At 42.0% G+C, this 25799-nt stretch overlaps 1 protein-coding gene across 1 annotated transcript in view; it reads left to right on the top strand.

Moving 5' to 3' along the window:
- Acoxl (acyl-CoA oxidase like) overlaps positions 1-25799 on the top strand; it is a 335479-nt gene that overhangs the window by 297550 nt on the left and 12130 nt on the right. The window contains 1 exon segment of the mRNA XM_048810372.1: positions 16331-16432. Coding sequence (XP_048666329.1) covers positions 16331-16432 — 102 coding nt within the window.

Consider the following 25799-nt stretch of genomic DNA (forward strand, 5'->3'; position numbering starts at 1 on the left):
GTGCAATGGCACATGCCTGCAATCCCAGCGGCTCAGGAGGCTGAGGCAGGAGGATCGCAGAGGCCAGCCTAAGCAACTGAGGTCCTAAGCAACTTAGCAAGACCCTGTCTCAAAGTAAAAAATAAAAAGGGCTGGGAATGTGGCTCAGTGGTTAAGCACCCCTGAGTTTAATCCCTGGTACAAGAAAGAAAGAAAGGAAGGAAGAACAGAAGAAAGAAAGAATGAATGAAAGAACAAACAACCAAGTAGAAATGTTAGAACTGAAAAAATATAAAATAAAAACCTCAACAGCAGAATGGAGAGGCAGAAGATACAACAGTAGAAATTAATAAGAAAGAGAAAAGAGATTGAAAAGAAAAAGAACAAACAACTTTGGGGACTTAAGAGACTACAACAAAAGATCTAAATTTGTGTCACCAGGCTTCCAAAGGACAAGAGCAAGAAGGTGAGTCTAAACAGTACAAAGAAATAATGCTTAAATACCTCAACTTGATAAAACACCTATGCCTACCTGTGGAGAGCGGTGACAGTGATTGGGAGACCTGTGTCTGAGATTGGGGTCCCTGATGACTTCATGTCTGTGGCATGCTTGGTGCCTGGGAAAGTTTCTGTGCAAAGGTGCAGGATGCCCGGTGGCTATGGCAGTGCTCTTCATGGGGAGGCTCTGTGCTAGAGTCTCATCAGTTTTGACCTTGCTCTCAGGCACACAGCTCCTAGGAATGAAGGAACTCTCTTGCTAAGACAACCACTGTTTCACCAGTTCTGCGCTCCTGAACCTGCCCTCATGACAGTTACTTTAGACAATGAACTTTCTTGAGAGCTACACAATGCTCCTAACATTGTACACTTAATGTGATGTGATCACTTAAGGATATACAATGTAACACCTATATCAGCTGCTAAACAACTTTTCAGAGAGATGTGCAACTGTAGAATGTAACTGAGGAAATAGCTGCATAATGTTGCTAATTCTGTAACTTTCATGAATACAAAGGTTGATGCTTGCTGTCTTCAGTCTGATTAATGAGACATATGTAATAAAGATTGCTGGTGTAATTCTTGAGACCTGCTTCTCCATCAGAGAGCAGCGCTCCACCCAATCCCAGCTGTTTATTTTCAGGATCTGCGTATGTGAGTCTTACTTCTTCCAATCTCCCATCACCCCTCAAGGGAACCTGCTAGTTTAGTCGCTCTGGTCGCGGCACCTACAGATTCAAGAAACTAAGCTGCAAACAGGATAAACCCCAATAAATTCATCACACCAAGACACATCATAATAAAAATTCTGAACATTGAAGACAAAGAAAACTCCTGAAAGCAATGAGATAAACGTTTTGCCCATAGGAGACGGCAATTCAAAGAACAGCAGATTTCTCTTCAGAAACTGCACAGGCCAGAAAAAAAATAACAGGACATGTTTAAAGCATCAGGAAAAAAAAATAACTGTCAATGGAATCCTCCATCCAGTGAAAATATCCTTCAGGAACTAAGAGGTAATCCTGGTGTTCTTAGATGAAGGAACACTCATGGAATTGGTCTTCAGGATCCCTCCACTACAGGAGTGGATACAAGTCCTTCAACCAGGAGGGACCTGATGAGAGAAGAAATCAGAAAAGAAGGAAAACACAATCAACCAATCGTGCGTTCAGTCAGCTCTCCTTCTCCTTTGGGGTTTTCTAAATTATGTTCGACTATTAAGTGAAGATTATGATACTGTCTGGTGTGATTCTAAGTGAGTATAGATGTGATTCTAAGAGAAAGTTTTGGACAATTATTTTGTAAATAGGGAGGCTAATAGGATGATATGGTAATAAGGGTTTTCACCTTGTGCTCAAACTGTTGATACAAGTAGATGTGATCTCTTAAGTATGTACAATGTAACACCTACATCAGCTGCTAAACAACTATTCAGAGAGATGTGCCACAAAATAGCATGGATAATAAAAAATGGAATTCTGAAAGTCATTCAGCATAAGGAGGACGAAACAGGAAGGAAGGACATAGTACGAGAAAAAAGGGCAGCCATAGCCCTACCATTTCAATCATTCTATTAATTCAAAATCTTCTCAATGAAACAAGTTAAAAACAGAGTTGATCAAAGTGGATTAAAAACATGAACCAACTATGTGCTGAAAGTAAAATGATGGAAAATAGCATATCATGCAAACACCAATCAAAAGAACGCGAGAGTAGCTCTGTGGATAGAAATCAGAGCAAAGGAAATCACCAGACTGAGGGACATTCCCTAATGACAAAAGGGTCAATCCACCAAGAAATATGGAAATGCTGAATGTGTGCATCAAACCCGAGATCTATAAAATATGTGAAGCTCAAACTGATAGAACTCAAAAGAGAAACAGAAATCCACAACATAGTTAGAGACTCACACCCATCTCAACAAACTGATAGAACAACTAGACAGAAGATCAAAATGTATTCATGCACAAGATCTAATTGGAGTTTACAGAGTATTCTAACTAACAGCAGCAGTCGACTCTATATTCAAGTGTCCGTGGAACGTAAATCAAGACAGACTCTAACGTGAACATAAGGAAAACTTCAAACAATTTTTTAAAATCTCAAAGGAAATAAAAATACAGCAAAAAGAATGAAAAATTAAAGTACAACATATCAAAGTGGTGGATAATAGTTAAAACACTTCTGAGAGGGGAATTTATCATTTCCCTGAAAATGAGGAAGAAGGAAAGAAGGAAGGAAGGGAAGGAGATTAATTCTTGGAATTAGTAAACGAGTTCATGAAGGTCACAGACACAAGATCAACACGAAAAGACTAATTACATTTCCATTTACTAGTAATGAACACCAAAATTTTTAAAAACATAATTTTTCAAAAACTAACTACCTAGGTATAAATCTAACAAAACACCGGTAGGACTTGAATTCTAAAGAGCTACAAAATTCTGGGAACACTGATCAAAGTAGATGTGTATAAATGGAAAGGCGTCTCTCAGCCATCACCTGGGGACATCAGCAGAGGAGGATGAGACTTCTCCCCGCATCAATAATAATGTAATTCCCGTCAACATCCCAGCAAGACTTTTCTTTATTGCTGTGGGAAAATATTCTGAAATTTATATGTAATGGCAAAGAAACTAGAATAGTTAAAACAATCTTGAAAAAGAATAAAGCATCAGTCCATCCGGGCTCAAGAAGACAACCATGCTGGCAGATGCATGCACACATAGATCAGTGGGACAAAACAGACGCAGACAGATGTTTCCCAAATGACTGTTGATGGAATGGCAAAAGCAGTTCCCATGGAAGAAAGATAACCTTTCCAACAAATGGCACTGCAGTACTTGGACACCCAAAGGCAAAATGAGAGGGGAAGAAACCAAGCACAGAGGGGGCGTTAGAGCTAGTAGGAAGTTGAGTTGGGATCAACCCAATTCTGGGTTGTAAACAATGAGTCAGGAAGAACCTGGCCGAATGCTCTTCCCAAGAGCCTTGCCTTTGGCGTGCAGTAGGAGTGTGGCGCTAAGCCAGTGTGTTAGTCAGCTTTCCATGACTATAACAAACACCCGAGGTAAATCCACTTATAAAGAGAAAAGTGTGATTTTGGCCCACAATTTTGGAGGTTTCAGTCCCAGATTGGGCAGATGTGTTGCTTTTAGGCCTTTTGTGGGGGAGCAGCACATGACCTAGAACTATGGGGCGGGGCGGGGGGGGGGNGGGGGGGGGGGGGGGGGGGGGGGGGGGGGGGGGGGGGGGGGGGGGGAGAGGGCAAGAGAGAGAAAGAGCAAGGGCCAAGGTTTCCAATACCTGCTTCAAGGGTGCATCCCACCAGAGGGTCTCCCACTAGGTCCCTCCTCTTAGAGGCCCCGCCCAACTGTGCCAAGCTGGAGACCAAGTCTCCAACACATAGGCCTTGGGGGGCATTGAAGATATGAGCTACTGCAACCGATCTACACAGTGGGCAATGCAGGAGCTTCCCGGGAGCCCTGTCCCTACCCGCCAAGCTGTGCTTCCTGAACCTGCTCACGGCCACCGAACAAGGCGAGGCCTGTGCGCCCTGACACCACAGGAGAAGGGCAGGGCCAGAGCATGGCAGCCACAGGCCTCAGCAGCCAGCTGTGTGATCCTCGAGCCACAGGAAGGCACTGCCCTGTCGACCTTCCCTCAGGGTCCAGAGCATCAGGGCCCAGCTGTCCCCTCTGCCCAAGCCCACTCAGTATGCCATAAAAGGAGGTCCTGGGTTCCCTTCCCCAGACATTTCTCTGTCTCCTTGGGGCTTGTTGATTTGCTTCCTGCGGATGATTCTCTGTGATGTTTGCATCCCACCATCAGGGGAGGCCCAGATGCAGCTATTTAGTTTTTCATAGGGCAGGAAACAGCCGTGGGTCTGCCTGTCTCTGACCTGTACCTGCCTTTTGCCAAGCCCTGTGTTTGATCCCCTGTGACATGTGGCCCGTGGTGTACGTGGCCCTCATCATCTCCCCGTGAGGAGGAGCAGTCACCTCTACTGCAGAACATATTGGCACAGAGAAGCCAGCCTGGGCTCCTCGGGGTCCAGGGTAGGAAAGAACGCCCCGTGGCTGGCTCTCCTGCCTCCTGCACACCCACCACCCCGTGATGGTCCTAAAGAGGGGTTCTACAGACACCAGAGATACTACAGGGATGGGTTTGTTTAACTGGGAAATATCACCAGGCAGTTGGGAAGACAGAGAGACTTTGATCCTGAGCAACCTCCTCGGGGGATCAGAGGAAATGACACCAAACTTGATACTCCCCTACCCCGCTTTCAGGTAAAATATCAATAGGACCACCTCACCTGGGGAGACTGGGCGCACCTGGATCTGAGGACTGGGAGGGGAGCCACAGAGAAGCACGGCTCTGGTCGGGCCCAGTCACTGCCCTGTGGCAGAGAAGGCCCTGAGAAATTGCAAAGCCAATACTTTTTTGCTAATGCCGACAGAAATTCCTGAAAGTAGGAGGCAGCGCCACTGCCCATCCATTTTCTAAGGCAGTAATGCAGCTCCCCAGTGGCCCGGGTCTGAAGTCGCAGGCAGGCACTTCATCACTGCGAGGGAACCGGCTGCTGCTGGGGAAACCCGTCCTGCTCTCACGCTGGGCTTTCCCTGCGGTAATAAGCTTTGTTCATCTTGTCTGATGCTGGAGGACCAACTCGGTCCTTTGGCTCCATCTTCCAACTTATTATGCAGCGCGGGCTGTGGATGTGGGCTGCCTGGTCGGCATAAATCACAAGCAACCTCCCTTCCTGCGGTGGTCCCAGTGGGCTCAGCTTCAGGGGAAGCAGGGCTTTCTGAACTCTTCATTTCCAGAAGTGTAAACGGAACCCCTCCCTGCCATGCTGAGCTAGGCATGGGGAACTCCAAGATGCATGAGCCTCTGCTCCTGCCTTCCTGATCGGGTTGTGGTCAAGGACGAAGTCACGTGGCCAAATAATCACAGCCACAGGCGAGCGTGAACCATACAAGTATGGGAACTCCAGAGGGGAAGAAGCAGCATTCAGTGGAGGGGGATGGGGACAAAGTGTCCTTGGACAAGGTGACAATACAGAGGCCCTCTGAGAATGTACCCTTTCAGATAGAGTTTGCCATACCAAAAAAAAAAAAGGTGGAGATTGGACATAGAAGATGACACATAAACTCCAAATACAGTCACGTGTCGTCTTACGCAGGAGGGACTCATTCTAAGAAGTCATTGTTAGGCAATTCTGTCTTTGTGTAAACATCGTAGAGTTGCTTACACAGACCTAGATAGCATAATCCAGTCACTCCATGTGGCTCTCTGTGCAATCAAAGAGATTCATGAGCCTGCTGCTGGCCTCACAGTTTCACAGTCAGTTTTTTTTTTTTTTTTTTTTAATAAGTAGAAGGAATGCATTCCTTCCTAAAATAATGATAGAAAGTATAGAACAGTAGGTACCTAACCAGCAGCAGACATTTGTTAGGAAGATCAAGTGTTTTGTACTGTACATAATGGCACATACATACTTGTTATGGCTTAGATATTAGGTATCCCCCCAAAACTCATATGTGTGACAACACAAGAAAGTTTACAGGAGAAATGACTGGGTTCTGAGAGCCTTCATCTAATCAGTGCCTTAGCCCCCTGATGGAGTGACTGAGTGGTAACTGAAGTCGGGTAGGGTCCCACTGGAGGAGGTGGGGCATTGGGGGCGTGCCTTTGGGGTATGGATTTTGTATCTGGTGAGTGGAGTCTGTTTCCTGATCATCACATGAGCCATTTCCCTCTGCCACACTCTTCCGTCATAATGGTCTGCCTCACCAAGAGCCAAGGAATGGAGCCGGCTGTCAATGGACTGAGACCTCTGAAACCGTGAGCCCCCAAATAAACTTATCCTCCTCTAAAATTGTTCCTGTCAGGTCTTTTGAACGCAATGACTAAAAGGCTGATTAAAACAATGCTTTTAATTGTTTAAAAAAAAACCCACTGGCAGCACAGTGGGTTTTACAGCAGTGTCACCGTGACTGTGTGGGTAAGGCTGTGTTAGGGTGTCTCTAGTGTCCCTAAGTGATGGAGTTTTCCAGCTTGTTTATGATCTACATAGGGGACCATATGTGGTCTGTTGTTGACTGAATGTCATTAGGTTGCGCATGACTTGGAGTTTTAAAATAATCGTGCGTTTTAAAAAAACAAAATGACCTTGCTCAGAGATGTCTGGTACTATCGATTTTGACGTGTGTAGATTCACGTAACCACTCCCACAATCAGGATATCATGTGTTTTAGTCGGCTTTTTTGCTGCTGGGATCCAAAGACCAGAACAACTGTACAGAAAGAAAAGTTTATTTAGGGACTCACGGTTTCAGGGGTCTCAGTCCATAGAAGGCTGGCTCCATTCCTAGGGGCTCAAGGTGAGGCTGGACATCATGGCAGGAGAGTGTGGCAGAGGGAAGCAGCTCACATGGTGATCAGAAAGCAGAGAGGGACTCCACTTCCCAGATACAAATATATACCCCAAAGCCATGACCAGTTCCCCCCTCCTCCAGCCACACCCACCACTTTAGTCATCACTCAGTTCATTCCTAGCAAGGATTAATTCACTGATTGGGTGAAGTCTCTCAGACCCCAGTCATTTCTCAGCACCTTCTTGCATCGTCTCACACATGAGCTTTTGGGGGACACCACATCCAAACCACAACACCATGCCACTAAGCCATCCTAAAAAAAATTCTTAATGTGGAGGCTTTATAATCACCCTCTACCCCTTCTGCCAGCCCCTGGAAACCCTGGGGTCAGGTCTCCATCACTAGTTCTATCTCTTTGGGAATATCATATACGCAGAATTGCACAATGTGGATGCGTTGGGCCTCGGCTGCCTTCACTCAGGACGTGTCTGAGATTCGGCCACAGTGCTGCCCTGGCACCCCTTTACTGCCCAGCAGCCTTCCACTGGGCACCAAATTGTTTATCCATGCACCCATGGAAGGTGCTGATTGTGTCCAGCTTGACTGTCTGAGCAGAGCTGCCCTAGGTGTCGCACACAGGTTGTTATGTGCACACACACTTTCACTTGTCTAGGCTAGAGCACCTCAGTTTGGATCTTAAGAGTCCCCCAGAGACCCTGTGTTAAAGACTTAGACCTACTTGGTGCTACTGGGAGGTGGTGGAAACTTTGAGAGGTGGGGACTATTAGAAGGCTTTAGATTATGGGGTGGGGGCACACCCTGGTAAGGGGACTGTGGAACCCTAGTCTCTTTCTTTCTCTCTTTTGGGTCCCAATTATAAGGTTAACTGTTTTGCTACATGATGGGATCCTGCCATGATGTGATCCCCACCCCACCAGAGACCTGAAAGCAATGAGTCCACCCAATCATGGACTGAAACCTCCAAAACTATGAGCCCAAATGACCCCTTTCTTTTTATAAATTGATTATCTTGGGTACTTGTTACAGTCACAGAAAGCTGACTAACGCACTTGGCACATCCAGCTTTGAAATTCTGGACTGATAGTTTATTGTGGGGGCTACTCTATGCATTGCATTACACTGTTGATGTCATATTTAAGAATTCTTTGTTTAACTTCAGGCCCTGAAGATTTTCTATCATGTTTTCTTAAAAATTTCATAGAGTCAAGATTTGCTCATCTTTTAACTACTGTTTCAACATCAATATCCATTAAATTTCTTTTGCATCGCTGTAAAAATTACTTGGGCTTATTTGTATGGGCCTATTTCTATTTTATTCATTTTACTGATGTATCCAATCCTTGACTATGCTATCTTTATAACTGTAACTTTATACTAAGCCTTAAAATCAAATAAGGTAGTTCCTCTGACTTGATTATTTTGCAAATATTTTAGCTATTCTAGTTTCTTTTCTTTTTCAAATAAATTTTATATTTCTGTTGAATGTTTGAGGAAAAAAAATTTGCTGATTTTGATATGAATTGTGTCAAACTATGGATCAGATTTTGATTGGAATTACGTCAAATCTATGGGATAATTAACAAATGTACTAGTGCAACTTACAATCCATTTTGTTGGTTCTTTGATTTCTTTCATAAGCATTTTAACCTATATGAGCCTATTTTTTGTTGCTAATAACACAATACCACAGTCTGGGTAAGTTATAAATAAAGAGGTTGATTTGAGTTCATGGTTGGGTCCTAGGTTAGTGGGCCACATCCAGTTTGAATACAGTTTTTCCCCTTCAAAATTAATGTTAGAGTTTAATCCCCATTGTGAGGTATGTTCTTGCTGGTAGAGTTCCAGAAAAGCACAGAGCATTGTAAGTGATAGACAGGGAGTACATTTGTGTATGTGTATCCCTTGATCTCTCTGTCTCTTCTTAGAAAGCCACCAGTGTTCAATAATGAGGTCACCACCTTTACAACCTTATTTAATCCTAATCACCTCCCAAAGGACTCACCTCTGCCCATCGGTCAGATTAGGTTCCTACCTTTGTAATACCTCACAATGGGGATTAAATTCTAACATTAATTTTGAAGGAGGAAAAACTGTATTCAAACCAGAGTGGTATCTAAGTATTTTATTTGGGGGGAAGTTATTGTAAAATGGACATTTTTTTTAAAAGTTGGCTTTCTTGTGGTGTGTTACTAGTATTTAGAAACATATTGATATTTTATGTGTTGATCTTATGTCTTGTGATTTTGCTAAGCTCACTGTTCATTCTAGAGAATTTGGGGAGTTTTTTTTTGGGGGGGGGGGCGGTTCTTGTGACTTTTCTATGCAAATAATCATGTTGTCTATGAGTAGTTTAATTTTTTCTTTCCAATTTCTATGCTTTTCTTTTCTTTTTCTTGTTTTATTGCATTGGCTAGGACTTCCAGTATGATGTTGAATAAAAGTGATGAGAATTGACACTAGAAATCAATAACATAAATTGTATCTTAGGCAGAATGTACTCAGGTTTTTTTTTTGTTTTGTTTTGTTTTTGCCACTAAGTATTTTTTTATCTGCAGGGTGTATGTATGTGTTTTCTTACTCTTGTGGGTATCCTTATTCAAATTGAGAAAATTCCTTACTATTCCTGTTTTCCTATGAGTATTTTTAAAGGATGAATTAATGTTGAAATTTTTAAAAATGTTTTTCATTGTAGATGGACATAATACCTTTATTTTGTTTATTTAGTTTTATGTAGTGCTGGGGATCAATCCCAGGGCCTCACACATGCTAGGCAAGTGCACCACCACTGAGCCAAACCCCAGCCCAGCTTTTTCTACATCAATTGATATCATCATATTTTTATTTTCTTTCTTTAGGTTGTTTACATGATGAATTACAATGTTGTACCTTTTAGCATACAATTTATCCTGCATTTCTAGAACAAAGTCCAATTGGCCATATGGTATATTATTCTTTTTTAAATTGTTGCATTCATTTTGTTAATAGTTTGAAGGCAGGATTCTGTCTATGTTCATGAGAAACACTGGGCTTTAGTTTTCCTTTTCTGTACTATCTGTCCAGTTTTGTTACCACACTAATGCTGGATCATAACATGAATTAGAAAGGGTTCCCTCCTCTGGCATTTTCTGGGAGAGATTGTATAGAATTGGTATTATTCCTTGTTTAAATGTTGGGTAGAATGCTTCAGTAAAATCATCAAGGCCTAGTGATTTCTTTTTCACAAACTTTTAAAACTATAAATTCAACCTCTTTCATTTATGACTATTTTTGTCATGTATTTCATCTTGTATGATTCTTAGCAACATGGTATTCCAGGAATCGCTTCATTTAATCTAAGTTTATAAAATTATTCATAGCTTTTCCTTCATATCCTTTGGTCTCTTTGGGGCCACAGAGCTTTCCCCTATTTTATTCCAAATATTAATCATTGGTATCTATTTTTATCTTTGTAAACTTGTTAGAATTTTATCAATTATATTTAATCTTATTAGCTTTGTTTTTTCATTTATTTGTTTCTATTTTTGTTTTCATTAATTTCTCTTCTTATATTTGTTTTCTTTTTGTTTAGTTGTTCTGGGTTTATTTTGTTCTTATTTTTGTAAGTTCTTGAAGTGAGAGTTTAGGTTATTGATTTTAGACTCTTCTCCTTTACTGTTTTAAGCATCTCCTGTTATAAAATGCTTCTGAGCACAACTTTCCTGGCACCCCACAACTATTTATATGCTGTGTTTTTATTTTTAAGTAGTTCTAATTTCTCCTGAGACTTTTGTCTTGATCCACAAATTATATAGATATATGTGGTTTAATATTCAAGTGTTTAGAGATGGTCCTGTTATCTTTATGCTCTTGAGCCCTAGTTTAGTTCTATTATAATTATGGAACATATCATGCACTATTTACATTTCTTTACTTGTTAAAATTTTTCTTATGATTTAGGATATGGTCTGTCTTGGTGACTGTCTCATGTGCCCTTGAATGAGTATCATGCTGTTGTTGGGTGGAGTGTCAGTCCAACCAAGTTGGTTGATGGTGTTGCTCAGTTCTTCTGTGTCCTGCTAGCATTCTGTCCATCAGCCCTATCAGCTGGCACCCTCAGTTCTACAGGTGAGTGATGCTCACTCACACTGGAGGACTCATCTACTTTCCCCCTGAATTCTATCTGGGCTTTGTACCATGGATTTTAAATCTGTGTGTGCATCCATACTTAGCCTTACTGTGACTGCTTGTATCAGGAGTCTTTTTATCATTTTGTGATTCACTCTTTATCTATGGAAGTTGTCTGGTTTTCCTTTCTCTGAAGCCTGCTTCATCTGATGGTTAGAATAGCAAGTTCCTGTGGATTAGTTTTTGCATACTGTATCTTTTTCCATCCTTCAACTTGCTTCTACCATCATATTTGAAGTGATTTTTCTTAAATACAACGTTTAAGTTCTTAAAAAATTCACTTTGAAAATCCCTGTCTTTTGATTAATATGTTTAGACTAACTATATTTAGCATGATTACTGATATGATTAGACTTAAGTCTGCCTTTTTATTGTTTATTTTCTGTCTGTTTCCTTCATTCACTCTTCTGGTTTTTTTTTTTTTCACATGTTGTATTCATTTTCTATGATTGCTTGATTTCTTTTAAAAATTACCATAAAGTTGATGGAATAAAACAAACAGAAATTTATTCTTTCATAGTTCTAGAAGCCAAAAGTCTGAAATCAGTATCACTAGGCCAAAGTCACCATGTTGGCAGGATCCTGCCTCCTTTGAAGTCCCTGAAGGAGAATCCTTCCCTTGACTCTTCCAGGGTCCGGCGGCTGCTGGCATCCTTGACTTGTGGGCAGCCCTCTCCAGTCTCTGTGGTCACACTGCTGCCTCCCCTAGAGTCCATGAGGACACATGTGATCACAGTGGGACCCACGCAATAATCCAGAGTAACCTCTCCACTTGAAGAATTTTAACTTGATCACACTTGAAAATATCCCTTTCTTCATAAAGTAATGTTTGCAGATTCCAAACATCATAACTTGTTCTCTGTAGGTGACTATTTTTCAGTCTATGACACACACCTTTTTTAGGACTACTCAACAGATCAGAATTTCATTTGGATTTCTCCACATCCCTTTGTACTTACCTTTTTCTTTTTAGTGGTTGTTCTAGGGATTACGATGCACATACTTAGCTTTTATAGTTGAGCGAGAGTCAACGCTTTGCTCTTCAGTTGGAAGGTAGCAGCCTCGCCACCCTAGAGTTCCTTTGTCCTCCCTACGTGATAGCCCATACATTGAGAACCACAGCAGACAGCATTATAGGTTTTGCTTTCAATCATACTTTAAAAGAATTCAAGAAAACAATCGTCTATCATATTCACTTTTTTTTTTACCATTTCTGTCGCTCTTCCTTCATTCCTGATAGACATTTTTTATTTCTGTTTCTTCTTCCTTTTTTTTTTTTAAAGCAGGATGTTTGTGACAAATCTGTTTTTCTTCACTGGCAAATTCTTTATTTCATCTTTATTTCCGAAGGACATTTTTACTGGACACAGACTTCTAGGTTGACAGTTGTTGCTTCCCATAGATTACAGATGCTGTGCCACTTCTTTCTGGCCTCTGTAGTTCCTGGTGAGAAATCTGCTCATTCAGATGGTTGTTTTTCTAGAGTTAAGGCATGGTTTTTTTCTCTGCTGTTCAGCGTTATTTTCAGCTTCCCTATCTTGGATTACGTGTCTGGATATGGATTCCTTTGTACTTCCTCTGGAGTTCTCTGAACTTCTGACGTCTGCACATGGGCACTACGTCTTCTGGTGCTTTTCATGTCCTGCCTTCTCTCTCCTACCCTCCCTTGATTCCAGTGACATGAAACTTCAACCTCTCCTTCTGGTCCCACAGGCTGCGGGTGTTCTAGTCTACTTTCTCTCTGTTGTTCGCATCAGGTAATTTCTAGGATTCTATTTTTCTATCTTCTAATTCATTGATTCTTTCTTCTGTCTCCTCTGTTCTACTGTTGCACTTTTATTTTGATCATCATATTTTTCAGTTCTAACATTTTTTATTTGGTTCTCCCTTATATCTTCTGTTTCATTACTGAGACATACTGTTTTACATTTGTTCCAAAAGAGTGTGAGATTATTGTTGGAGATTTTTTCCTAATAGCTTCTTTAAAGTTTTCACCAGATAATCTTGTGTCCTTTTTGCTGTTGATACCTTTTCCCATGCAAGTTCCATTTTTCTTTTTATTGATCTGCTGAAAAATTTTGGATTTTTCCAAGACATTTAAAAACATGAGATTCTGTATTTTGTGTAAATGCCGCAGTAGGTGGTATGCTTGGTTATGTTGGGCTGCAGGTTTCAATTCCCCCTCTGCTCTCTATGGCTGCAATGTCCGTCTCCTCTTTAAAGCCCTGGCACCACTCTTCAGATCGCCCCGGGGTATGCAGCACTCACCAGTCAGGCTGGCATCTGGATTCTCATCTGTCTGCTAGTTCAGTTTTCAAAGTCTTCTACATGCTAATTAGCAACAAATTCATGCTTACAGGCCTGGAGCTGAGCTCAGAAGTTCATAAACAACTTTATGGGACTCCTTTCCCCACGTCACCAGCTTTTATGACCTCCCTGGTACTGTCTGATTCCTTGGGGCTCTTTTCCTCCATTCTCCAAGTAGGAAGCTGGGGTTGGTTATCTTGTCCTGCTCCAGAACAGCAGCACGGGGACTAGAGGGAAAAAGGAAAATCTCACCTCCAGTTGGGCAGTGCGTTGAATTCTGGTCTTCGTCTTTGATCTGCTTGCCACTGTTTATTTTTTAGAGTCCTCAAGTAGCTTCACCACACACACTTTTTAGGAGTTGTGGCTGCATTCAGTAAAGGAAATGAGGGCTGTTATCTAGTTTATGTCACCCAGAACCAGAACCCATAGACTGTATCTTTGAGTAACCTGGTTATTAAATTTAAAGAGTGGAGTTTTCGTAAAATGGTGGGCAAGGCTTGACAAATTTGTAAATGACATGACATAGCAGGTGACTGAATCACAATTCATAGAGATTTTGAGGGTTTCAAGTAGGTCATATCAACAAGATGACTTTAAAAGAACAAATTTAAGATCTTCCCCTTAGGGATGTTTGTGTTTGTGTGTGTATTTATAATACATATTTATATGTGACATATGATTATGTAGCATATAATATATATTTATATATGGATTATCTAATACATATATGTCTATATCTATATCTATACTATATATATATATATATATATATATATATATATATATATATAGAGAGAGAGAGAGAGAGAGAGAGAGAGATAGATATATGAATTTTATAAACACACACACACACATATAAGTTGAAAACAGTTCAGAGGGTCCAGGCTTAGTGAGAATGTCAAATGATCAAATGTTTGATATACATCAAATATCCATGATACTCTTACACTCATTTATTTAAAAAAAAATGATATTGCAACAATAAAAGCAAACTCCACCTTACTTTGCATATAAAAGTACAGAGTCTAATTTCAGGACAGTTGCAAACACTGCAGTAATGAGAAAACTGACACTGCATTTGCTTCTTTGGGTTCCCTTGAAGAAGAAAACCAAACATCTAGAAGAAGCTACCAGGTCCAAGATGGTGCAAGAACGGAGATTGTGTGGTGACAGGAAGGTGACACTCTACCAAGGTTGAGAATCATGAAGGAAGAAAGACCACGTGAAGATGTGGAAAATATTGCTAAGATTTTCAGCAGCAGCTCCAGGTTCTGCATGTCCCTCTCCTACACCTGGCCCATACTTTAAGAAATTATTAAGCTCTTTTTCATTGATCCTAACATGGATGTGTAGGGTTTTTTGTTGTTGTTGTTAAACGCTGGCAGATGCAGGATTCTGGATAGGGTGAGGTGAACGAGGTGATTTCTGAGAAGCCTCACACTTACTTCTGTGGCCCCGGATTTCCAATCACTCATCTCACAGAGTGACCAGGGTGAATTTTCCACATCTAGGATCCCCTAGCAGATGTTTTTGGAGTGTATATGAAGTTCACCGAGAGACTTGTGATTCAGTTGCCAAACAATGTACACAATTTATTGTTCTTATAGGAATCTGTTTGGGGGATGAAGGGCAGTGTCTTTCAGTGACTCTCATGGTGTCTGCAGGGTGAGGTGACACCTTCCCTGCTGTCACTAGCAAAGCAGCCACACCCAGACCATGACAAGGTCATTTTGTAAAGGGCTGCTAAGCCACCCTGACACTTCTTAGGAAGACCCAGTGGTTGAGGCTCTTCATAATGACACCATCCCAAGGATGTCCCAGAACCTCAAGAAAGGAAAGAAGGACCATATTGTCCACAGGACTGTGAGGCACACAACTCCTGAGTCTGACCATCCGTAGAAGACTTGTTGTCTTCTGACCTGAAGATCTTCTCCACTGGAGGCTTCCAAACAAGAGGGGCTTGTTGTTGCTTGACTTGACATTGAGATTATTCAACTTCTAAGGAGTCATTGGCTTTTAGAGAGATGCAGTGAGATGTTTATGGATGAAATGACATAACTGAGCTCTGCCCTACAGTAATACAGAAGGGACAATGGAGAGTAGAGATGAAACAAGATGTCCATGGATTACAACCATGGAAGCTGGGGATGAAGCTGGTCCATCATAATACACTCCCCACTGCTGTGTGATTTAAGGTTATCGAATATTAAAAATTAAGTGAATAAGAAATTAAATAAAAAGTCACTGCTTTCTACAGTAAAATTTATTTATTGTTGCTTGGTGGGTGCCCATGATATCATACAGGAGCTCTGTGTGTCCCAAAAATGTAATAGGGAAAGCATACAGAAACAAAATGTAAATGAAGAATGCTGTTACTTATGAGAGTTTAATCAAACCATGCTCTATGGAAAATATCAAGATGGTCTTATTCAGAATGTACATTTAGGTTAGTCTTTCATCAATCGAGATGGTAAGAAAACAGAACTACATGAATGTTTTAAAAATTTTTTAATATGGATTTCTAAATAGGCTGGGGTGGGGGAGAACAGAATGAAGTCCTAGACAAAGTAAGATAGATATAGATACAGATATAGACACATGCGTAATAAGGATTGTAATGCATTCCTGGGTTCATAAGCCCTAAGCTGGGAGGACTGGTACAGGGGGCTCATTATACTACCCATTCTACTTTATATCTGCTTTCAATGTTCCGCAGACTGTTTTTAAAAAAAAAAAAAAAAAGTATATCCCCAGAGTAGCAGTAACCTCTTTNAAAAAAAAAATATATATATATATATATATATATATATATATATATATATATATATATATATACTGCACATCCAAAATGTGGACATTTTACATTAAGAGATTGTTTAATGGTTTTATGAAATGTGATATGATGATATTTCCCTTTTGCCTCCTGAGTCTGCATTTCCTAATACATTACTTTTATCCATTTCTTCCCTCTCCCCCCCTCAGTTTTGTCTGTTATATGGAACCAAGCTGGTGTTCCAGGAGCGGGCCTGGTATTTAGAACAGAAATACCTGACTCCCAGGGCCAGCAGCAGGATCAGGAATCAGGTAAGTTTTCCATCGCGCAGAAGAAACCCTTCATGCATCTGCCTGTCTCTTTGCTTTCTTAGGAAACAGTCCTGCCAATCTTTGATCATCTCCCCTCGGGGATTTATATATTTCTGGGACGTCACATGCACGTTTTCACTACCTGCCACGATCACACTAGGCTTTGGGGTTGGAGTGACAAGGGAATGACTCACCACACATGAACTTTCTGACATGAAAAACAGAAAAGGGAACTGTGTTTTTCTTATCTTGGTGTTAAGGAAAAAAAAAAAGCATTAATTATTTTTATTTTTCTACTTCTTCCCCAACCACATTAACTGATTCTTCATATTCAGAAGAAAGTTCGGTGGTATTTTTATGTCACTAGTACCACAGAATTCAGTTTGACAGCCGGCAAACACCTGAAAACGAAGGTGCAGCCAGAGACGCACTGCCAAGCGCTCCTCTAATGACAGAGTACCAGTGTGAGGGGTGGTGCAGTCACCCAGGACCATTGTGTTGTGGTCTGTTTGGTTCTTGAGATCGAGAAGGGTTTGTTTAACATACACAGATGCTCCCTTGTTTGGGGCATGAATACTTACGATTGTTATGTCCTATTGATGTATTATTCCCTTAAGCAACATGAAATGGCCTTCTTTGTCCCTTCTGATTAACTTTGGCTTGAAGTCCACTTTATCTGCTCTGAGGATAGAGACCCCTGCTTGCTTACATGGTCCATGTGTAAATAATGTGATATGTCTTCTCCCACCTTTTCACCTTCAGTAGGTGGATGTATTTGTCTATGAGGTGAGTCTCTTGGAGACAGGATATTATTGGGTCTTGTTTTTTAGTCCAATCTGCCTGTCTATGTCTTTTGATTAATGAGTTTAGGCCATTAACACTCAAGGTTATTATTGAGATATGATTTATATTCCTAGTCATTTTGGTTTATATTTCTAGTTTTTAATTTGAATTAGTTTCTCCTTTGATTGACTATTCCTTTAGTGTAGCTCCTTCCTTTGCTGGATTTCACTTTTTTTTCTCATCTTGGTGGAATATCTTATTGAGAATATTCTGGTGCAGGCTTTCTAGTTGTGATTTTTTTTTACTTGTTTATTTATTTTTACATGACAGCGGAATGAAATATAATTCTTATTATACATGTAGAACACAATTTTTCATATTTCTGGTTGTCTATAAAGTATATTCACACCAATTCATGTCTTCATACATGTACTTTGGATAATAATAATCATCCTATTCCACCATCAATTATAATCCCATGCCTCCTCCCTTCCCCTCCAACCCCTCTAGTTGTGAATTCTTTTAACTTTTGTTTATCATGGAAGGTTTTTATTTCTTCTTCAAATCTGAAGCTTAATTTTGCTGGAATAGGATTCTTGGTTGGTAGCCATTTTCTTTCAGAGCTTGGTATATATTATTCCAGGACCTCCTATTCACAATAGCTAAACTATGGAACCTACCTAGGTACCCTTCAACAGATGAATGGATAAAGAGATTGTGGCATGTATATGCAATGAAATATTATTCAGCCTTAAAGAAGGATGAAATTATGGCATTTGCTGGTAAATGAATGGAACTGGAGACTATCATACTAAGCAAAATAATCCAGTCCCAAAGAAACAAAGGCCAAATGTTTTCTCTGATATGTGGATGCTAATTCACAATAATGGGGCAGGGGTGGCTACAGAAGAATAGAGGTACTTTGGATTAGACAGAGGGGAGTGAAGGGAGAGGAGGGGCATGGGGTAGGAATTAGAGTAGAATGAATCAGACATTATTACACTATGTGTGCACATGATTATACAACCTGTGTAACTTTACATCATGTACAACCAGAAGAATGAGCATTTATACTCCATTCATGTATGATGTGTCAAAATGCATTCACTGTCATATATAACTAATTAGAACAAATTCAAAAATAAATAAATTTTAAAAGAAAAAGAGTACCAGACAGCATAGCCATCAGTAAAGCACATCTCAGTACCTCCCAGCCCTGCCTCTGCGGGCACCCTGCTGACACAGCTGGAAGGCAGCTCACATGCAAGGCTGCCCAGTCTGCCTGCAGGCACAAAACCAACTTCAAAAACCCAAGTGCCTCCACAGGGAGTGCGGGTTTTCCAGTGAACTTGGCCACAAGAATCAGTCCAGAGTGCAGAGCACGGATGTCCCAGGAGTGAATGTCACCCTGTGCTAGATCTTGAAGGCAAAGTGGGGGAGGTGACTCATTTAGGGAGGGGAAGTGCCATTGACCACCCCCCCACACAAGGCTGATGTAGTCTCCAGTGATAGAAAAATCTGGACATGTTTGCGCAAGGCAAACTATAGTGGACCTGAAGAACCTCAAAAAAATCTTTTCCTTTTGAGGAAAACTTCAATTATGGAGAAAAGTTCATGTAATGCTGTTTCAGTCATGTGTTACCAAGTTACCAATGACCCCCAACTCTTCTGGCTTAAAACAATCACCCTACGTTATTTCTCACATCCTGCAAGCTGGACAGGGCTCAGCTGGATAGTTCTTCTGCTCCGTATGGTATCTGTCACAGCCAAGTGTCCAAGATGGCTTCCTGCTCTTAGTGCTGCACCCCAGCTGGGGCCGCAGGAAGAGATGTGGGCTGCTGAGCAATTGTCCCCTTCCATGTGGCCTTGCTTGAGCTTCCTCCCTGTACCATGGCCTCGGGGTGGGCCAGTGTTTTCATGATTGCTGGATTCCCAGAGGGTGCAAGATGCAACATGGTTTCCACACTCATTATTCCCTGGCTCCTTGAAGCAGCTCAGGAGATAGGGCGTAGGAGCAAGTTTCTCCAGAACAGCTTTATCTGGGGGGATGGGGCTGGGTTGCTCAAGCCCATAGAATGTTTTAAAGTCCTCTTTGTCAGATTTCAGAGTGGACAACTTTGGGCACTCTCTCCTTATCTGGGCTTTTCTATCGTCCCCAAAGGAAAGAGCGTATTAGTAAGATGGCTCAAATCCTTCTTTTCTGACATCCTCCACACCCTGTTGAAGGAATCTCAAGAAAGCTTTAGCAACTTTTCTAAAATGCGTGGGAAGCTTGGTAATTTGAAGATGCTCAATAAGAGTGATTAAAGAGACAGGGTGACCAGTGTTCCTGAGTGTGGTCTACGTGTTTTTCCCTGGTATTTCTTCACATTCACGGAGTCTTTCCTTGGTTGCCTTTAACATGCTAATTAACCCATTCCCCCAATTTTGAACTCTGGTCACTAGAAATTTTATTTTTAAAATTCTGGTTTTTTGTTTTGTTTTGTTTTTTAAATCACCATGCCACTTTTTTCATTTCCTATCTTCAAAAACTATTCTATATTGTCTTTTTTACTTTATATACTGAAATATAGTTGTTTTTTAATCTGTAGCAAATAATTTCAATATCTTAAGTCTTTATAGGCTTATTTATTTTTTTAATCTGTTGCTTCTGCTATGTGTCTGGTATTTTTCTTTTATTGTGTGCTAGTCATTTTTTTCTGAAAAATGATTTGTAAGATTTCTATGAGGCCAAATTAAAGTTACTTCCCTTGCAAGGCCTCTGAAGGCACTCCCAGTTTGAGATCCACTTAACCCAAATTCAGGACTTGAAGCTTCTTCAAAGACTCACATACTTACAATAAGGTAATAAGTTATAGCCACCCGAGGACTATAGTTATTTGGCTTCCCAGCCAATAATGTTGAGGGGCTTCTCTTCTTACTCAGGGCTGGCTCTGCACTTTTACTGTCATCATCCCCTGTCCCCTATCCCTCTCAAAGGGAATGTTTAGAATGTTAGAAATGGCAAAGGCCTTCAGGAGAACTCCAGTTTTCTCATTTCTTTCTTTCTTTTTTTTTTTTTTAGTGGGTAGTACCAGGGATCAAACTCAGGGACACTCAGCCACTGAGCCACATCCCCAGCCCTATTTTATATTTTATTAGAGTCAGGTCTCACTGAATTGCTTAGTGCCTCCCTAAATTGCTGAGGCTGCCTTTGAACTTAGGAGCCTCCTGCCTCTGCCTCCCAAGCCACTGGGATTATAGGCATGCGCCATCGCACCCAGCCCAGTTTTCTCATTTCTTTAGGTACCCATTTTCTCTTAAAAATTTTAATTTGTTCTTTTGAGATAAGCATGACAGTAGAGTGTATTTTGGCATACATACATGGAGTCTAACTTAGTCTAATTAGGACCCCATTCTTGTGGTTATATATGACATGGAGTTTCACTGGTTTCAATTTTGACTTTATTGTTTTGTCAGATTATTAATGCTTTGAAGATATTTCTCAAATTTTTTTTTTAAATATTTTGGTTATTTTCAAGAGAAAAGTTGACTCAAAACAAAATAAAAACAAAAACATCAGAAAATCCCTTTGATGTTATTCCACACAATCCTACAACAACCCATGCATGACTTTCATTGTTCTTACTTATAGATGAAGAACCTGGGGTCAGGGGCAAAGTCACTTGCCCAAAGCAGCACAGCTGGGTAAAACCCACATCGTTCTGACTCCAAATATTTTTCATTTAATTTACATGGATAATAATCAACATTAGTCACAAAAACAAGTATGCTTTTTGCCCGGTTGATATGACTTGATTCTACAGCGTCCCCAAAGGCTCCTGTGTCAAAGGCTTCATACCCAATTCAGCAATGTTCAGGGGTGGTGCTTTGGCAAGGTGATTATATCATGGATCCAATAGGTGGCAGAATGGACTACTGGGAGGAAGTGGAAACCGTAGGTGGTGGGGTGTGGTTGGAGGAAGTAGGTCACTGGGGGGTGTCCTGGAAGGTTGATTCTTGTCCCAGTCATTTCTCTCTCTCTTCCCTTCTCCTTCCTGGCTGCCATGAGCTGAGCAGCTTTCCTCCTCCATACCCTTCCACCCTGATGTCCTGCCTAAACTCAGACCCAAAGCAATGGAGCAGGCCAACATGGACTGAAACCTCTGAAGCCAAAACCAATCTTTCTTCCTGCAAGGAGTGTTTACTCAGGTATTTGTCGCTGCAACAAAAAGCCAACTAGCATACCAGTTCTTGGTTTCTAATATGATTTGCTAATATAAGGAACCAGAGTTCTTGGAAAATGACTAATTCTAAGGCTGAGGAAGTGAATATACAGGGTTGTCTCCTGCCAGAAAATAAGAAAGTACTAGAACAAAAACAAAACCCCAAACCTGTAATAATGGAGTACATTCAAGAGATGCAAGAAGAAGCCAACTGAGAGAAGCTAGAACAATCTGATAATTAAATAAACCATGTAGTATAAGGTTATAACTCAAAGTATAAAATAATTAAACACAAGTCCACAATGATACAGAAAAAAAAAATAAGTAAACAAGTGAAAAAAATTGGAGGGAAAAGACAAGCACTCCTTACAGAAGAATTCCAAATGATCTGTGTGGGTACTTCTGCCCTCAGGAAATGAGACTTGCCTCCTGCCTCCTTGAGTGTGGGTTGAACCTGATGGGTTGCTTGTATTTTAAAGAAGAGAGCATGGGAATAGGGAAATGGTTACTTTCTGGAGGGGAAACCCTGCAGATCCTACCTCAACCAAAGGAGCAAGGTTGGTGTCACCAGTTGTAGGAAACGTTCACAGCTTGGGCCCCCCCAATGTCACATGGTGAGAAGGGCACTTCCCTCTTCCCCATGCTTATAACCCAAGTCCAGTCACCATCAGAACACAGCAGACAGAGCCAGACTGGAAGATGGTCCACACAGTACCTGATCGGCACCTGCAAAACCAGCAATACATGAAGGACTCTGAAACCATCGTGGATTGGAAGGGACCAAGGAGGGTTTTTACTGTCATCCTCTCCTATCTCCTCCTCAACCACCATCAGGCTGTCAAAATGAGTGTTAAGAATGCTAGAAATGGCAAAGGCCTTCAGGAAAAATTCAGTTTTCTCATTTGGGAAAATGAGATTGACTGCAACATGATACCCTGGATGGACTCCTGGCACAGGAAATGGGTTTTGGCAGAAAAATTGGTGAAATCTGAGTAAGTCTATAGTTTAGTTTATAGAAATGCACCAAGTAGGGCATGGTTCACATGCCTGGAATCGCAGCAGCTCAGGAGGCTGAGGCAGGAAGATCACGAGTTCAAAGCCAGCTTCAGCAACTTAATGAGGCCCTTAGCAACGTAGTGAGACTGTCTCAAAATTTAAAATTTTTTAAAGAGGGGGAGCTGGGGATGTGGCTCAGTGGTTGAGCACTCCTGGGTTTAATCCCTTGTATAAAACAAAACAACAACAAAAACAAAACAAAAAAAGAAACAAGTTAAATGACTGTCCGCAGCCCCAGGTGAGCCTAACACCTGAACTCCTACTCTTGGCCTCATCCATTTTTCATCCTTTTGTTACCCGGAGCCCTACAGAGCACTGACTCTCCTGAGGAGTTCAGATGTTTTCCTGAAGGCCCATCTGGTGTCCCAAAGAAGGCAAAATCCATCCACAAGTTCAGAAAGTAGCACAGTGCCCAGAAGACAAGGGGTTGGAGTTGGATTTGTTTTATTCAATCCCTGGCCCCCAGCCTCCACATACCTGCCTTTATTCTGTCTGGAACATCAGTGTTCACAGCGCAGGTCCACTTTCACCCTTCCATGGGATCAGCTCTTACTGCACTTCAGTTTCTGGGAATCCGAGGTCAACTCACTTCTTAATTAGTGAGCCTCAAAGCTGAGGCTTCCCAGGTGGGTTTTGGACTCCAGTGTCCCCAGCTGCTCCCATGTCCCCAGAGCTGAAGAGTAGGAGGAACTACTTGCCACGGTGCCCTCATCCCAGGTTCATAGTGGTCCAGGGGCGGAGCCTGGGTGCGTCACAACACCACTCCCAAGTAGTAAGTACCCAAGTCTTGTCCATTCTGCATTTTTGCAGGGGTATGAATAGAATAATTGTGTTCTATGTTCTTGGAAAGTTCAAGGTCCCCACATTATTCTGTTTCAGTCATCATTAACCTAGACATTTATATTCATTTTGCTTCAGATAATTCTCAGCCTTATAGACTAACACTCAGCTGAGGCTCATGTTCAGGAAGAAAATAACCCAACAGTTCACAGTGGCTCATCTCCACTAAAACCAACTTGATTTTGCTTGGGGGGAAAAATCTCAGTCTTTTAAATTGGCATATTTTAATGCAAATGAATAATTGGAGTCTCCATGTTATACCTTCCCTTAAAGTCCGCTTGGGCACGGCTGCCCTGCCCTGTCCATGCCCATCAGCCCTGGAATGTGGCTCTCAATGACATAAGGAGAAGAAGCAAGTACATGTGGCCATGTGGTCAGCTCACACCAAGAAACAGACGCAGGAGGAAGCTTTTCAGTCTATGAGTATTGAAGGAACCACAGCCTGGTTGTGGGTTGCAAATCAAAAGAGGACCCTACTCAGTGTGGTGGAAAGAACACCTAGCTAAACGTTGAATCAGGTTCTGTTTCTTGCCCTGAACTCAACAATGGCACTGTATGTGGACTGCAGGTGTGGAGGGCCTGCTGGGGAGGGTGGCAGGGCACAAGGAGGATGGGCACAGCTGGGAGCAGACCCCCTCCTGCCCCTGGGGGCCATGGGAAATGGCCTACAAGAGGAGCAAATCCATCCATGAAAAGACAAAATACATACCAATCTTGCCTGTGTCCAGGAGATCTCGACTCTCCTCCATATTTGCTTACATTGTGCCAACAACTCTGACCTCTTCATCCGAACGTTGTTGCCTTCCTGTCCTGTTTGAATCATGACCCGTCACTGCCTCGACACAGCGTCCTTGTTGGCGGAGTCTTTCTCCCTTGCCCCTTACATTTTCATTCTGATGTGCCCCTCGATGTGCAAGGTGAAGCCCTGTTCACCAACACAAGCCCACATCCTGTTTGGCACCCTTGCTGGGTAGGTGGGTACAGGTGGAGACCCAGAAGCCTTGGTCTGACCCACTGAGAGGGACCACTCGTCTTCTCCTGCGTGGGCAGGCTGCTGAGGATCCCAGCGGCAGCAGGAGCCGGGAAGAGTCTGCTGACAGCCTGCAACCTGGGCTCCTCAGCTGCGTCTGCTCAAATCTAAAATGACCATTGGGAATTGAGTTTTGGTTTTAGTTCTGTCCATCTAATGGCTGGATCATTGAGTAGGAAAAATCATGCCAGCCCATTGATGGATGGGTCCTTCAGGTAGTTCTGCGTAGATGTGGCCATTGGCTTATTGTTTTCTTAGGACAGGTAGCTTGAAGTAAGAATGTGCCAAGGTGTGCAGGTAGCAGCCCCCAAACCAGAATGCTGCTGGGCTCCCTTAGTTTATAAGACGGATTATGCTCATTTACTACATTTATTTACATTATTTATTATTGTTCACTTATGTTACAGCATTATGCTTATTCACTCAAATTATTCATTTGAACCAAACATAGAACATAAATGCAATCATTATTTAGTGGCAACATATTTACAGTGGAAGAAACAATATAGGAAAAATAATTTAGGGAAGAGTTCTATACTGGAAAGACGGTACTGGAGTATCAGCCTCCTTAAACCTCAGCTTCGCAGATTGTAGTCCACATCTGGACCCGGGGTTTGGAAAGGTGCATGCGCTCTCCCTCCTACAGTCGCACTGAGGCTGTCTTCCACGCTGTGCTGAACGTCTCTTTTTAACAATTCCCAGCCTTCATTTCCCTTTCCTCAAACCACCTGGATGGAGGCAGCTTCACAGATGTTGGGATGTCAGAATCCAAGCAGCACTGACTGAGGTTTCAGGCAGAGCGTGTTGAAAACGTTCACAGGGGCAGGAAAGGGGGACGGGTTTCTCTGTCCCTCAGCCTCCCTACTGCCCAAGGCTTTTGCTTTTCTTTGTAAGGAATTAGTGAAAAGTAAAGCCCATCTGAACTGGCTTTAATTTGCTGTCGCTTCTGTAGGATTGCTGGTGCACCTCTAGGGGACAGCAGGCACTGATGGGAATTTGTGTCTTCTCTTCCCAAAACAAAAACCTTAAAACAGAGCTGGGGAATGAGTGTGCTAAGCAAAGGGGGCCCCTCTTCTCTCCCCTCCCCTTGACTCCTGACCCCTGTGTGCCCCTCGGTGACATAAAATGCTTAGTTGAACTGATAATGCAAGCCATGCCACAAGGTTAAGGGGGAAAAGTCAGATTTGGTTTCTTCCATTTGGCCAGTAAAAGGGGCAGTGAGGTCACCCACCCCTGCAATTTCCACATGGCAGCCACCTGGGGAGCCCTCCTGTCCCACAGTAGAGCTTTCTGTCTCTGAAGTGAAGAGGGGTCATTCCATTTCCTTCACTCAAGGGTGACTTGTGGCCGTCACTGGAGAGGGCTGAACTCACTCTCCTCTGGCATCAGCTCGGGCTCCTTGGGGAGATGCTGAGGCAGTCTCTGGGCTGAGGCCTGTGACCCAAGTGTCACA

The sequence above is a fragment of the Marmota marmota genome, unplaced genomic scaffold (assembly GCF_001458135.2).
Source record: "Marmota marmota marmota unplaced genomic scaffold, marMar, whole genome shotgun sequence".
Classification (NCBI taxonomy): Eukaryota; Metazoa; Chordata; class Mammalia; order Rodentia; family Sciuridae; genus Marmota; species Marmota marmota.